This window comes from Heterocephalus glaber, unplaced genomic scaffold (genome assembly GCF_053883595.1).
Source record: "Heterocephalus glaber isolate CG9 unplaced genomic scaffold, H.glaber_assembly_v1.0 deba00001608, whole genome shotgun sequence".
Classification (NCBI taxonomy): domain Eukaryota; kingdom Metazoa; phylum Chordata; class Mammalia; order Rodentia; family Bathyergidae; genus Heterocephalus; species Heterocephalus glaber.
In genome coordinates this window covers 30,146,336-30,160,210 of record NW_028258379.1, presented here as the reverse complement: position 1 = coordinate 30,160,210, position 13,875 = coordinate 30,146,336, and the positions used below count along the sequence as shown (strand labels likewise).

Sequence of the window (13,875 nt, the reverse complement as noted above, 5' to 3'; positions counted from 1 at the left end):
CTTCCAGCTGAGTCTGATGCAAGTTAACAGTTGAAAACTGTTGCTCGAAGCCATTTGGTTTATATACTGTTAACTGTCTTTATCATTGTCCTGTAGCTGAGACAAAATACCCGACACCCGCAACTTAAAGGAGGAGAGGTTGGTTTAGGCTCAGGTTCAGTGGATTCAGGTCATGGTTGGGCCCCTCCAAGGCAGAACGATAAGGCAGAGGAAAGCTGTTCACTGAATGGGAGTCCAGACGTGGAGAGAGAAGGGAGGAGCCACGGACAAGAATGCACCCTCCAGGCCTCGTCCCTCCGAGTGCCCATCTCCTAGCAGCACTCTGAGCTACTGACCTCCTCAGAGGATGAATCTTCTGAGGACTATAGCGCCCCCATGATCCAGCTGTCTTCCAAGGAGATGAGATGTGGGGGGAATTTTAGATCTAAACCATACCAACCATGAGAGAAGAAGACTCAGGCACTAACCCTCCACATAAAAAACCCTCCCAGTGGCTGCAGGGACACAGGCTATAGGGAAGCCCGTCCTCCCATCCTGCTTTGTGTGCTTGGGGCTCACAGCTAAGTCAGCCTCCGACTTCCCTTTCTGTTCAGTCAGCCAGCCCCTAATACCTCATCCCCCAGCCTGGGGAATCGTCTCCTCTCTGAAACTCTCTCCACTCCACTGAAGAAGGATGGACCAGGGGCCTGCTAAGTTCTGGGTGCTGGGGCATCAAAAGAGAGAGGAGTGCCCAAGGGGGTCAGGCACACAGTAGCCAGGGGAGGGGATCTATGAGCTGTTCAGAGGATCATGGGAGCCCTGAGGAGGGCCTTCGGATTCTGACTGGTTCAGCAAAGATTTCAGAAAAGGGGTCATTTATCATAGGCCTGGTAGGCTGGGTGCACTTCTGCTGGAGGAGAGGCTGGGGTGGTGCTTCAGGAAAGCAATCAATACAAACAAAACCTAGTGAGCACAAAGGCGCGTGACACAAGCATAAAAGGCATACAGCAAACTAAAGTGGAGACCGAGAGACAATCACGATACTGTATTTCACAGATTCTAAGACACCTTTTGGTTACATTTACATCCTGAATTAGGAAGTCCGTCCTATTTTACACTTGTCGTTGGCTATGTTTTCCTTCATTTATTTATTTATGCTATTGGGAACTGGATCCAGGCCCCTTGCACTGATTAGACGTTTTTTCTTTTTTAATTTGAGCCAGAGTCTTGCTAAATCATTAAGCTATCCAGGCTGGGTTCAAACTTGGGATCCTCCTGCTTCAGCATACCAGAGTGTGCATACCATGCTCTGCCTGTGTTTTCCTTTTTTAGTGCTTCCTAAGATAATGGTAATTCTTGTCACCAATGGTGTTTCACATTTAATGGAAGAGAGTAACACTGTCCATTGGAAACAGCATCAGATTCCGTAGGCTCAGGACTCTGTCCCACTTTGGATGCCAATCACAAACCCTGGGTTCACCAGTTATCAACTGAGGGCCCCATGACCGGCTCCCTGGATTCTATCCATTTCTCCAGAGGCTCACAGAACTCTGGGACACTCATACACAGCCCAGAGGCTCAACTGATCATCAGCACCAGAGAATCTGTTAATTAGAAAAATAAATGAATACTGGAGTACAGAAATATTAGAAACCTTGGTGAAACGGATGGTGTTCAAGACAGGAGAGTTGGCTAAAAGTAATTCTTAGGCACTTCCACCCTTGCAGAATTGAGATTTTAAAAAGCCAGCCTGGGCAACTTAGCAAGTCCCTGTCTCAAAATAAAAGGGCTGGGGGTGTAGTTCAGTAGTAGTGTGCTTGCCTAGCATGTGTGAAGCCTCAGGTTCAAGCCCAGCACCATATATATATATATATATGGTGGTCAGTACCCTTTGAGGTATTCTATACCCACAAGCCACTGTTGGAGCCTATGGGCACAATGTGTATACCTATAGCTCCAATCCCAGCTACTTGGGAGTTTGAGACAGAATTGCTTGAGCCCAGGAGTTTGAGACCAGCCTAGGCAACATAGTGAGAGCTGTCTCAATAACATTTCATGCAAGGTATGTGTCCCAGTGCCTCAAGGACAGAAGACCGGTCCTCTTGATCCTACTAAACAGATGAATTACTGTGTCTTAGCCACTTTCGTGTTGCTGAGACACAATACCTGACACCTGCAACTTAAAGGAGGAGACATGTATTTTGGCTCACGGTTTCAGAGGTTTCTGTTTATGCATGGTCAGCTGGCTCCAAGGCAGAGATGGCATGGTGGAAAGGCCTGGTAGAGGACAGCTGCTCATGTCAAGGCAGTCAAGAAGCAGAGAGAAGGGAGGATCAGGAGACAAGAATGTACCCTTCTAGGTCACTCCCCAGTGACCCCCCTCTCTGACCAGGCCCCACCTTCTAACAGCACATTCAGCTACAGCACTCCCATAATCAAATCACCTTCCAAAAAAGTTCTGCCTCTGAGCACACGAGAATTTTGCGAGTCATTCTTGATCTAAACTATAACATAGTATTCGAGTTTGGTTCTGTACAGGCTGGCTTCCACTGCAGGATGGTGGAGTGGGGAACCAGAGCTGACCCATCTCAAACATGAGAGACCAGACTTAGCCAAAAGAATCAGGTAATTGGGCCAGAGATTTAGCTCAGTGGTTCCGATGCCTGCCTTGCAAGCACAAGGTCCTGAGTTCGATCCCCGGTACCAAAAAAAAAAAAAAAAGAATCAGGTTGGGGCTGGGGATTTAGCCCAGGGGTTTCGCTGCCTGCTGTGCAAGGACCCAAGTTCGATCCCCGGTACCTCCCCCCCCCAAAAAAAGAATCAGGTAATTGACCAATACCTTCCTTTCACACCCTGATGATTTTTCTCAGAACAGTTTTCCAGACTGATGCCCGCTCATCAAATGACAGAAAATAATACCACTTGGAAGTGTTCATGGGTCTGCTAAGGGGGAAGTCTGAAGCCATGGCCAGCCACCTCCACCTGCCTTCTCACATCTCGGGGTACCACAGTAAAGATGGAGTCCATTCAGTGGGGTGGGGGCAGGGTATCCTCGCAGCTCCTTCAGACCCCCACTGCTGATGGCCCCTCTGGACTCTGTGATCCTCTACCCTGGGAATCCCCCTCAAAGGCCTTGGGTCCTCTGCCTGCCAGCCCAGAGTAACAGGAAGCTCGGAGTCAGCCAAGCCACCACTCTGGGAGGGCCACACCCATGGTCTGTTCTGGGAAAGGCCCAGCCATCTGCAGAAACTTTCTAATCATTGTCTCCTCAAAACCTCAAAAGCCAAAGGGGACTAATGTGTCTGGGAAACACTCCAAAGTGCTTGGGTGGAGAGAAAAGGCGCAGGGGACAGACAGGCCTTAATTGCCCTGACAGGCCTGAGACCTGCCCCAGAGGGGGAAAGTTGGTTCTTTTAGAAATTCATAAAGGCGGCGGCATAACTCCTGGGGTCTGGACTCTGCTCCTAGTTCTACCAGCAAGTATAATCATCTAGGCAACCTCAAAATATGTCTCTGGTTCCCAGTTTTGGACAGTGTACTGCTCTTCTATCTGACCCCCAACCCTCATCGCTTTTTTCCTTCTGGTGTTACAGAGGGTTGAACCCAGGACCTTTGCACTATGCTACATCTCTGGTCTTTTAATTTTTTTTAATTTTGAAAGAGGATCCTGCTAAGTTGCCCAGGCTGGCCTCAAACTTGCAATCCTCCTGCCTCAGCCTCCTGAGTAGCTGGGAATACAAGTGTGTGCCATCATGCCCGGCTGCTCGTAGGTTTTTTTTTTAAAGGTGTGAATAACACAATTGATATAAAACTTCTCTCAAAACTATAAAGTTTTGCATAGATACTACCACATTATTATACTGCTCACAATAATCCTACAGGAATCATATATTTGATATACTTAAAAATTAGGGTGTTTCAAAAAAATGAGACAAATTTCATCCTATATGATCCAAATAATATGCTGTCTCAATTTTATTCTTGTTACTGTTTCATCATTTGTCTTACTACCTTAGATTCCAGCAACTAGAATATGCTCTGTAAGTGTCACTTCCCCTTCTTGCTTCGGAAACGTCACTTTCGAAATGGCTGTGTCATTAATGTCTAGACTGCCTAATAAAGAACATCTTTGGTGTGGAAGACAATAGTCCCCATGCAGCTCTCTCCTGCTCTCTCTCACAGCTAATAGGAAGACATTTAGTGCTGACACGTTGGTGTGCACTTCTTGGAGGATCCCGCTTACCCGTTGATGAGATTCCAGGAATTTTCTGTGCAGCGAGGAAAAGGTCGTCAACGTGGTCCACTGAGTGCTTCACGTTCCTCTTCCTGGCGTTGTAGTAATTGCCATCGGCAGCCCTTCCGGCACACGCTGTGGCCACCCCGTGGTCAAATCTGCCTGGAAGCAAGGGCTCTAGGTCCTTATGGCAAGTGTGGCTGCTTTGGTGTCGCCTTTGTGAGTCTGTGTGAAGGACCCTTGGTTCTTTCTTGGACCCCTTTCTCCCCAGGAACTGGACTGACTACCTGCTCTGTACCAGCCCTTCCATGGGGGAGCGGGCATTGGATCACCTTAAGACACAGCACTGGGTCTTTAGCAACGTCTTCACTAGAGTCCGGACCAAGGAGAGCAGGAAGTCAAAGCTCAGGGTGACTGGGGTGCCCCACCCAGGGGCCCCTCATCTGGCAGTGAGCAGCGGGCAGCTCCGGATGTGAGGAGGGTTGGCTGCTGTTGCCCCACTGCTACCCTCTACCGGGAACTTGTTCACTTTACAGGCATGAGAGAAGGATTTGAAACAGAGGATGGATGAACCAATGGAAGAACGAACTACGCTAGGGAGAAAGAGCTACAGAAACAAGGGACCCAGATAGTGTAGTGGTCAGAATGGGACTGGGAACCCCTGTGGTCCGATTCCCCTTTCTAGGTCTGGGGCACTCGTCTTGGGCAAGGTGCCTAACCTCTCCAGCCTTCCTTTTCTGCATTTGCACTGCCACACTCAACAGCACTGACCTCAGTCAGCATCGGGTTAAATGAGAAAATACATAAGAGGTGCCTGTCGTGGGGCCACTGCCTACTTAGGATTCAGTCAGTGTTAACGGTGGTTATTGTTGGTATTATTATTGCCAGAGATATTGTTTGATCATCCTTATTGAACTTGCAACTTGGGCCAGGGATTTAGCTCAGTGGTTCCGCCGCCTGCCTCGCAAGCACAAGGACCCGAGTTTGATCCCCAGTACCAAAAAAAAAGACTATGCAACTTATGCTTCTGCATGTCTCTAACTCCCTTAACAATGGAGTTCTTCAGAATCTTAACCATGCTATGCACAACTTTTTTTTTTTTTTTTTTTTTTTTGGTACCGGGGATCGAACGTGGGACTTTACGCTTTTGAGGCAGGTGGCAGAATCACTGAGCTAAATCCCCGGCCCTTAACTCTGCTATGGAAAACAGTATGGCTGTTCCTCAAAAAATTTAAAAAATAGAATTACCATTTGGTCCAGCAATTCCACTTCTGGGTATATACCCCCCAAAATTGAAATCAGGGACTTGAAGACATATTTGCACCCCCACATTCCTAGAAGCATTATTCACAATAGGCAACCTATGTGTCCAATGATGAAGGAATAGATAAATATATACTGGAATATTATACAGTTTGGAAAAGGCACAGAATTCTAACATATGCTACAACAAGGATGAATCTTGAAAACATTATGCTAAGGGACATAAGCTTGTCACAAGAAGACAATACTGCATGACTCTACTCATATGAGGGACCTAAAAGAGTCAAAGTCATAGAGACAGGAAGTTGAGTGGTAGTTGCTTGGGGCTGGTAGGAGTTGGGGACTGGGGAGTTGGTGTATAATGCGGACAGAGCTTCAGTTTGAGGCAATGGAAAAAGTTCTGGAGACAGGCGGTGGTGATGATCACAAAGCATTATAAAGGTGTCTAACACCACTGAACCATACACTGAAAAGTGGTTGAAAATGAGGCTAGTATGTAGATCGGTTGTAGAGTGCTGTATGCTTACAACATGCAAAGTCCCGCGCTCAAGCTCCATCACCCAAAGAAAAAAAGTTAAAATGGCAATAAACTTGAGGTTAGGTGTATTTCACATCAATGCAAAAAAATCTGAACTGTGAATTTTTTTTTTTTCTGGTAATTTTTTAAAAACACAAAGTCCCCGCAACTGTCCTTGTCCTTTGGTTGTGCTGAAACAGGAAATCACCTATGCCTTGAGGTGGGGCCACCAAGTAGGTCTTCAAATGCAGCCCCGAGGCTCCCTGGAGCTGGTGGGAAGTAGAATTAGCAGGAGGGAGGAGTTTGGACCCTGAACGTCCCCTCGACCAACGTCGGTCATCAGTGGTGCTGAAAAGGCCATTAGAACAGGAGCTGCCGAGGACAGCAGCGCGTCTTCGGTCACGGAGGGGGAGCTCTTCCTGGATGTGACCCCGAGAGAAGGCAGCTGTGGGTGTCATGGAGGGGGACTGGCGTTTCAGCACCCAGGGATCCACTTAGCTTGGTGCACAGTGTTCATGCCTGGGAAGTGCTGGCCCATCTTCACACACGCACGGCTCCGGCCCCCCCGCCATGAACAGAGCAACATCAGCAGCACCTGCCATCTGGGTCCCACCAGGAGGACTTTTGACTTTCCCCTGGGCTCCTGCCCGGGCTTTGTCTGCACACCCACCAGCAGGGGGTACAGATAGTCCCCGTTTAACGACCTACCTGTTTAATGGCTTTTGGACTTTCGACCTGCTGCTCAGACTTAAGACCCGCCTTTTTTTCTTGTACTGTTCTGTACATCTTGTTTATAGAGCCTCAATGTCTTTTTTTTTTTTTTTGCTACAGTATACCTTGTTTATACAGTACTGTAATTCTTGCAGATTGTATCATACCGTACAGTACTGCAGCTTTATGTCCTGTTGTTCTGTTACACATTTCAGTACTTCATGTAAGTGTTATGCAAATAAAAGCAAATTCATCAAGCTGGAGTTTCCTTTGGACTTTTCTTTGTCCTGACTATTATAACATACGCACAATATACAAGTTCTCATTTAGTGACCAATTCATTTAATGGCCCAATGGCAGGAGTGGAACTTGGTCGTTAAATGAGGAATGTCTACGTAAACCCACCTGAGAGCACCTGTAGCAGCTGTAAGCAGCGTATCAGATCCTCAGCCACACTTCCCTTGGTGACTCAGGATCCTGGATTCTGCTGCAAGCTGTGATATGGCCATGCCCTCAAGGCCTATTAATACAGTGTTTTAAAATTCTAAGTGGATATTTGTTAGCGAGTTACAAAATAAATTTTTTGGGTCTGATCAGTACCTTTTGAAAAGTGCAATAGAACAGACTAAAACAGAGAGCATCAGAATACATTGCACATAGAATCATGGTAAGTCTTGCAATACTGCAAGAGTCAAAATTGGTTTTTGAAACATCTATTTGAGTTGTGTGTGTGTGCTATCTATCCTGATTTGCAACACAAAATGTGTTTCTATGGATTATTATCAAAAATGTTTGCAAAACACAGTGTTACAAACTGTAAGATCTGAAACATCTCTATATGTAATAAACAGGTATTTTTTTTAAAGACTTGACTATGCCACACAGTAAGAAACACGCTCACAGTTTCATAAGAGAGTACTTCTTATCACTATGCAAGTATAAAACATGATTTCCATTTCATTTTCCAAAGGTGCTGGTTACCCCAGCTGAAATGATTTTACTACTCTCTGATGAGTCATGAAACAAATTTGGAAAGACTGCTGGCCTTTTTCGTCTTTAAAAGTAATTGTCATATCTCCTCCCTCTGTGGAGAAGATTGGGTATCTCTCTCCCCACTGGCTAGGACCTGCTATTTCTGGGGGTGCTCCGTGAAGCCCCCTGCACTCTGTGAGACCTGACCCCTGCCTCATGTGTCAGTGTGGTCCATCAGAACCCGTTTCCTGGGCTCATGGCTTCGTAAAGGCCTGGGGTCTGGAGAAACTTTGTTGGTGAAGTTAACAGCACCTGGGCTTCCCTACCATCATCATTAACCTGGGATGAGACATAACGTGCCGGGGTGACTTGGGGTCCCCACCTTTGCACGGAAAGGCCTGAGCATCTTCCACTGACCCACCTTGGTCAGTTAATACTGGGATCTTACCACTTGGTAAGTTAATACTGGCATCTTCAGAACACCCTGAAAATAGAGGCAAAGGGTGGACACTTTAGCTCTGGTGTTTTATTTTGGAAATTTACATTTGCTTCTCAAAAGCTTCTTTGGATTGCATTGTGAGAGTTACCGAACAACACCTCTGAGTCGGGTACTTTGTGAAGTAAGCCAGGACTGACAGAGGACAATAATTTTACTTTTGGTGCTGAGTAAACTCTAGGGCTGGGCTGGGCTGGGGGGTGGAACTGGGCCGGTGTGGACAAGCGGAGACGCTGTGGGGAAGAAGCTCACAACACCAGGTGAACCAAAGGCCTGTTCCTCCCCAGTGCTATGGGGAGAGCTGGGTACACGTTTGTGTCCCCACAGTGAATGTGCGCCAGGCTTCTGCTAGGTGCCTGACACGCATACTCCAGTCTTCCCAACATTTCTGGTTAAGAAAAGTATTATGGGTCTGGGGATTTAGCTCAGTGGTTTCGCTGCTTGCTGCGCAAGCGCAAGGACCCGAGTTCGATCCCCAGCACCAAAAAAAAAAAAAAGTATTATGATTCCCATTTTACAAAAGAGGAAAACAAGGTTGAGAGACACTGAATAACACGGGCAAGGTCAAATATTTATGTCAGTATCATCACTCTGGCTTTCTCCCTAAGTTCTCACCTGATCCCTGCCCCACTGCACACCTTCGAGAGGTTCAAGAACATCCAAAGGAAGCCCAGGGACAGCCTTGGGCCGGCTACTTACTGGGAATGATTTCCAAAGTGAATCTGGCTCTTCCAAATGGCACCTTTTTAGTTTTTAATTTTTATTAGCACGTTTGCAGTACGTCACGTTTACATTTGAGTGAGGGATTGGCACGTGTACAGAACACAGCTTAATCCCTTCCCCCCATCTCTTGATCCCCTTCCCAGTTGAGAAAGATCCATCTCCCCGCTTCCTATTATTTACCTCTTATTTTATTCTTTATAATTTCAGTGTCTCATATAAGAGAAACCATGCAATATATAACCTCACGTGTCTGATTTATTTCACTTAGCATTATAGTCTCAAGGTGCACCTATTTTCCTACAAAATGACTCAAGTTTATCTTTTGTTATGGCAGAGTAGTACTCCATTGTGTGTAAATACATTTTCTTTATCCATTTGTTGATGGACATATAGGCTACTTCCAAAATTTAGCTGTTATGGCCTCCACGCTGCCCCGGTTCCCGGGATGGGAAGATAGCCAGGTGCAGGCTATCAAGCGGGGCTCCATATTCTCCCCAGGCCTGGAGGAGCCCTGCGTCCCCGGCAAGGAGCCTGTCAAGTACGGGCAACTGGTGGTGCTGGGGCACAATGGTGCTTTACCTAATGGACACAGAGGACGCAGGAAAAGCCGTTTTGCCCTCTATAAGTGTCCCAAGGTGAATGGCGTCAAGCCCAGCTCGGTCCACATGCTATCCACACCCCAGGCATCCAAGGTAAGAAGTCTTGGCTGGGGATTTAGCTCAGTGGTTCGGCTGCCTGCCTTGCAAGCGCAAGGTTCCGAGTTTGATCCCCTCCCCCACAAAAAAAAAGTATTGATGGAACTTCAGATACTGTAGGACCGACAGAGAGAGAGGGTGAGAGAGAGAGAGAGAGAGAGAGAACATCATCTTGGAAGTCAAGACAAGGCAGAGACATTATCACCCTGACAGGCAAGTTTCACAACCAAGAATTATACAAATTAATGAAGTATTTTTTGTTTAAAAATTTCAGGAAAATGCCATTGGGCCTATGTAGTATATTACAAAATTGGCTTTCACACTCTTCTTGGAAGACCCCTTTCATATTCTTAAAACCAATTTAGACTTCTATTCCCCAAAAACTTTGGGGTTAGTAGGTCACAAAAGGTTTGGTCAGATTCAAATTATTTTTGAGAAGACAAGAATTCTAACTCTCACTTCTCTAGGCGCAGAGATGATGTACAGTTACAGTATTTCACCATACTTTCTTGGTATTGTTTGAACAGAGTTGCATAGTAATAAATAAGTACAAATTTCGGAACAAATTTACTACAGGAACTCTGTCAGATTTATTTGAAAATGATTAATTACATTCATGTTATTTTCATTATTTTTACCAAAGAGAAAAATCCATGAACTATTTGATGAATTTTTGGGCTTCACTACAATAAAAATGAATTTGGACAAAGATGTCCCAGCAAAATCTACCTGTTCAATGTTTTGTCCAAAGAGAATACATAAATTTCTTCATGTATTTATTGGGCTAAAATGACACCTCTTCTAATGATAAAATAATATGTAGTATTATAGAATATATGGAAATATACCAAAATTCCAAAATAAAACAGAATTAATTTGGTTTTCATCAACTAATCAATCTTCCAGGAACATGGGGTAGAATCCTGGCTTATTCACTGGCCCAGGACAGAGTCTTCATGCAGAGCTGAAGAGAGCAGGGGGATGATGGTCCCAGTGGGGTCCCACTGGGGTTCCACTGGTTCTTCAGGGATTCCATCTGCTCTGTGGCCAACAAGAGGAGCAAGCCTTAGAAGAGATTCAGTCACCTCCATAGTCTTCGTCATCGGCTCTTCACACCCCTCCCAGAAAGCCAAGCCAGGTAAGCTCATGTCTATGTTGTCACCGTCTATGTCAAAGCCACAAGCTCACATTATCAATGAAGGTTCAAGGCAGCAGCCCCACCCCCAGGTGCCAAGCAAAGGCTGCTCTTTCCCACTTCCTTGAAGCTGGATCAAAGACATAGGACACCAGTGAGAAGCAGTATCACAGAGCCAGACAGGGCAGGGAATATGACACATCTGGAGGGGCCACATTTACTGGAGACCCCTGAAACATTACCAGAAACCTCTGCAGTAGGCTCCAGTCTCCTGCTCAGTGTATGATGCAAACCTGAGGAAAAAACTAAAAGAACCAAGAGAGACAGAAAGCAGAGAGCCAGGATGGCCAATTCTGCTTTAGCAAAAGACACTGGTCTATCCAGCCACTGATTTTTATTATTAATCCATTGGGGGTAAAGGCAAGCTATGTGCAAGGGAAGGACTACATGAGAAGATGTGCCATCATGTGGTTTCTATAGAAATTAATGTAAGCAAGGCTCATAAAGGACAAGACAAAGCATTCTTGAATTAGGAACAGAATAGACAAAATATATGGTTGTGATTAGAACATTGTCCTTTTAGTAAGAAGGTTTTAGTTGTGGGAACGGAATTCGGGTGGGAGTTACTCTGACCTCGGCACATAGGTTCCAGCTGGACCCACTTCTATAAATGAGCCAATTGTGGGGTTAGCTCTTCACAGCCTGCACTGTTTACAGCCTGCTTTGGGCATAATCAATATCGCAGGCCCTAGCACACACGCCTGACAAAGGACACATGAGACCCTTGAATCTGGGCTCAACTGTCGCCTCCTCCGTGAGGTCTTCCCTCACTCTCCTGTCCACAGTAGCAGCCCCCTGCCCACCCCCTCTGTCTCCATTCCCCTCCTCCTGCTCCATCTCTCTGCCAACATCATTGCTTCCTAACACAAGACACACATCTTATGTAGCTTATTCCCCTTCTCACTGTACAGTGCGTGCTCTGTGGGGGCAGGATTGTCGGTTTTGCTCACAGATAGACCTCAAGAGCCTAAAACCATGCCCAGCACACAGTAGGTGCTCAGTCCACATCTGTGGAATGAGAGGGCATCATTCACAGACACAGAATTTTCAAAAGTTCCAAATGGTTGAAGCCCTTTTGAAATGCTAGAAGCACAAAATACCTCTTTGAAGAATGCATTGTGAAGGACACAGAGAGACAGGTGGTGGGAAGCAGCTAGACTTACCAGGCTCCAGCTTGTGCCTGAGTGGCCCTTCCTGCAGGATGGAGGCGAGAGGAGGAGCAGCCCAAGGCCATCTTGTCCACTGATGGCGCTTTTGGAACCCCATGTCTCCCACACCTGCAGCCCTGGTGACTCCTGGGGGCGCCAGCTACATCCCTGCCCATCTGGACCAGGCCAGACCCCTCTATACTCCACTACCCACCCCATCTCTGGTGGCCTGGGGCCGCCCTGCTCCCATACTCAGTGGCCACTCATCCCACAGGGAGGACAGCTGGTGCTTTTCAGTTTTCAGGTCAAATTCCAGCGCGGCATTCTTGCCTGCATAAATCACCTGGCTCTCTTGGAGCCTCAGTCTTCTCCTCCATAAAATGGAAATAATGCTGCTTACAACAAAGTGTTTCTCTGAGCTCTTAGGAAAACAAGCCATGTCAAGGACACAGCCCAGTGCCAGGTGGCAGAGGCGCCACACACACTGACTCCCTCTACCCTCTGCTACAGAGGCCTGTTTGGGGGAAATGGGCTGAGCCTGAGTCACTACTCACCTTGCTTGACAGCATCCTCAACAAGTTTCCTGTGCAAGGTCAAGGCCCTCTGGTCAACCACCTTAGAGACCTCCTTCCCCAGGCCCTGCAGGAAGGTGGCCAGAGCAATGGCTCCTGGGGGACCGTCTGTCTCTTCCAGGAGCTCAAGATTGAAATTTGTGGGCAACCCGGTGGTGATCAGCACGGAGTGGGCATGGGACAGCAACAGAGGCCTTCAGCAGCTCATCTTTGTGGAACAGGGCCTGATCCCTCGGTTGCCTAAAATTACAAAACAAAGTGAAGTATTAAAGGAATTGTGTTTAAAATAGAAACTTACGCTGAGTGGTTTGGGTTTTTTGATTGTTGGCTTTGTTTTTCCAAGAAGTGGATTGGAGGGATGTGGCAGGGACTGAGAATTGTTCACCAGAATGCTTTCTTGTCCCCCAACCCCGGTAGGGAAGGGTTACTGTAGTGGAAGTGACGGTGTCACCTCTGCCCTCACCCTACACTTTGGTGCATTTCTCCAAGCTTTTTCCTTTCTTTTTTTGGTACCGGGGATCGAACTTGGGACCTTGCGCTTGAGAGGCAGGTGGTGGAACCACTGAGCTAAATCCCCGGTCCTCTTTTTCCCTTTTCTTGGGTCTGGAAAGTGGATCCCCAGAGCCCCCATGGAGTCACCTGGTACAATGGCAGAGCTGTGGGTCCCCGAGTTGGTGGAGCCGAACTCCTTCCTGCTGGTCCAGGACCCTGCCTGGATGACCTGCCCTGGGCTGTGCCATGAGGAGCATATACTTCGTTTTATTTAAGCAAAGCATCTTGGGGTTGTTTGTCAAGGAAGCTTGGAAAACCCTAACTAATACAGGAGTACACGAGGAGGAAGGGACTCGGCACTGTATTCATGGGGGATTGCTTCCCTGACAGGAGACCCTGAGAAGAGGACGTGGGTACAAGTATTTCAGTGGGAGGCGATCCCAACAAAGATGAGAAAGAGAAAGAAAGGCCACTAAAGGATTGAGTGGACAAGTGAACTCCCAAGGCAAATGAGACTCAATTTTGCTTGAGATCCTCTAAGAAACCATGGGGTACATGCCTCAGAATTGTCCTAGCAGAGGGCAGGGGGACTGTGCATTTACCACAGGTCTCTGCCCCCTACCAGGGGAAGGTTGCCCACTGGGGTGCTGCCCCCTCCCTGGGCTGTGCCTGCTGTGGTGGTGAAGGCCTTGGGGGAGGGAGACCGTCCTCCCCACCCCCAGTCAGCCACCGCCTCCGCCTGGCGGAGAAGCAGAGACCAAGCCTAAGGTGGGAAGCTGTCCGGCTGGGGATCACCCACGGCAGCTGCCGGCCAAACCCAGGCAGGCCCAGGGCACATGGGCAGGGCAGCGGCAGCAGGTGTTAGAGATGTCCACCAG

The 13,875-nt window shown here is 47.4% G+C and overlaps 2 protein-coding genes across 2 annotated transcripts in view; one reads left to right on the top strand and one right to left on the bottom strand.

The window, feature by feature from the left end:
- Positions 1-13,875, bottom strand: part of Dglucy (D-glutamate cyclase) — a 44,013-nt gene that overhangs the window by 20,091 nt on the left and 10,047 nt on the right. Inside the window, 4 exon segments of the mRNA XM_087195220.1 lie at positions 4,083-4,371; positions 8,037-8,126; positions 8,264-8,273; positions 12,488-12,745. Of these exon segments, the coding sequence (XP_087051346.1) occupies positions 4,083-4,371; positions 8,037-8,126; positions 8,264-8,273; positions 12,488-12,745 (647 nt within the window).
- Rps6ka5 (ribosomal protein S6 kinase A5) overlaps positions 10,504-13,875 on the top strand; it is a 270,771-nt gene continuing 267,399 nt past the window's right edge. Inside the window, exon 1 of the mRNA XM_087195482.1 lies at positions 10,504-10,728. The gene's annotated coding sequence lies outside the window, so the exon portion shown is untranslated. The remainder of the gene's footprint in view (positions 10,729-13,875) is intronic.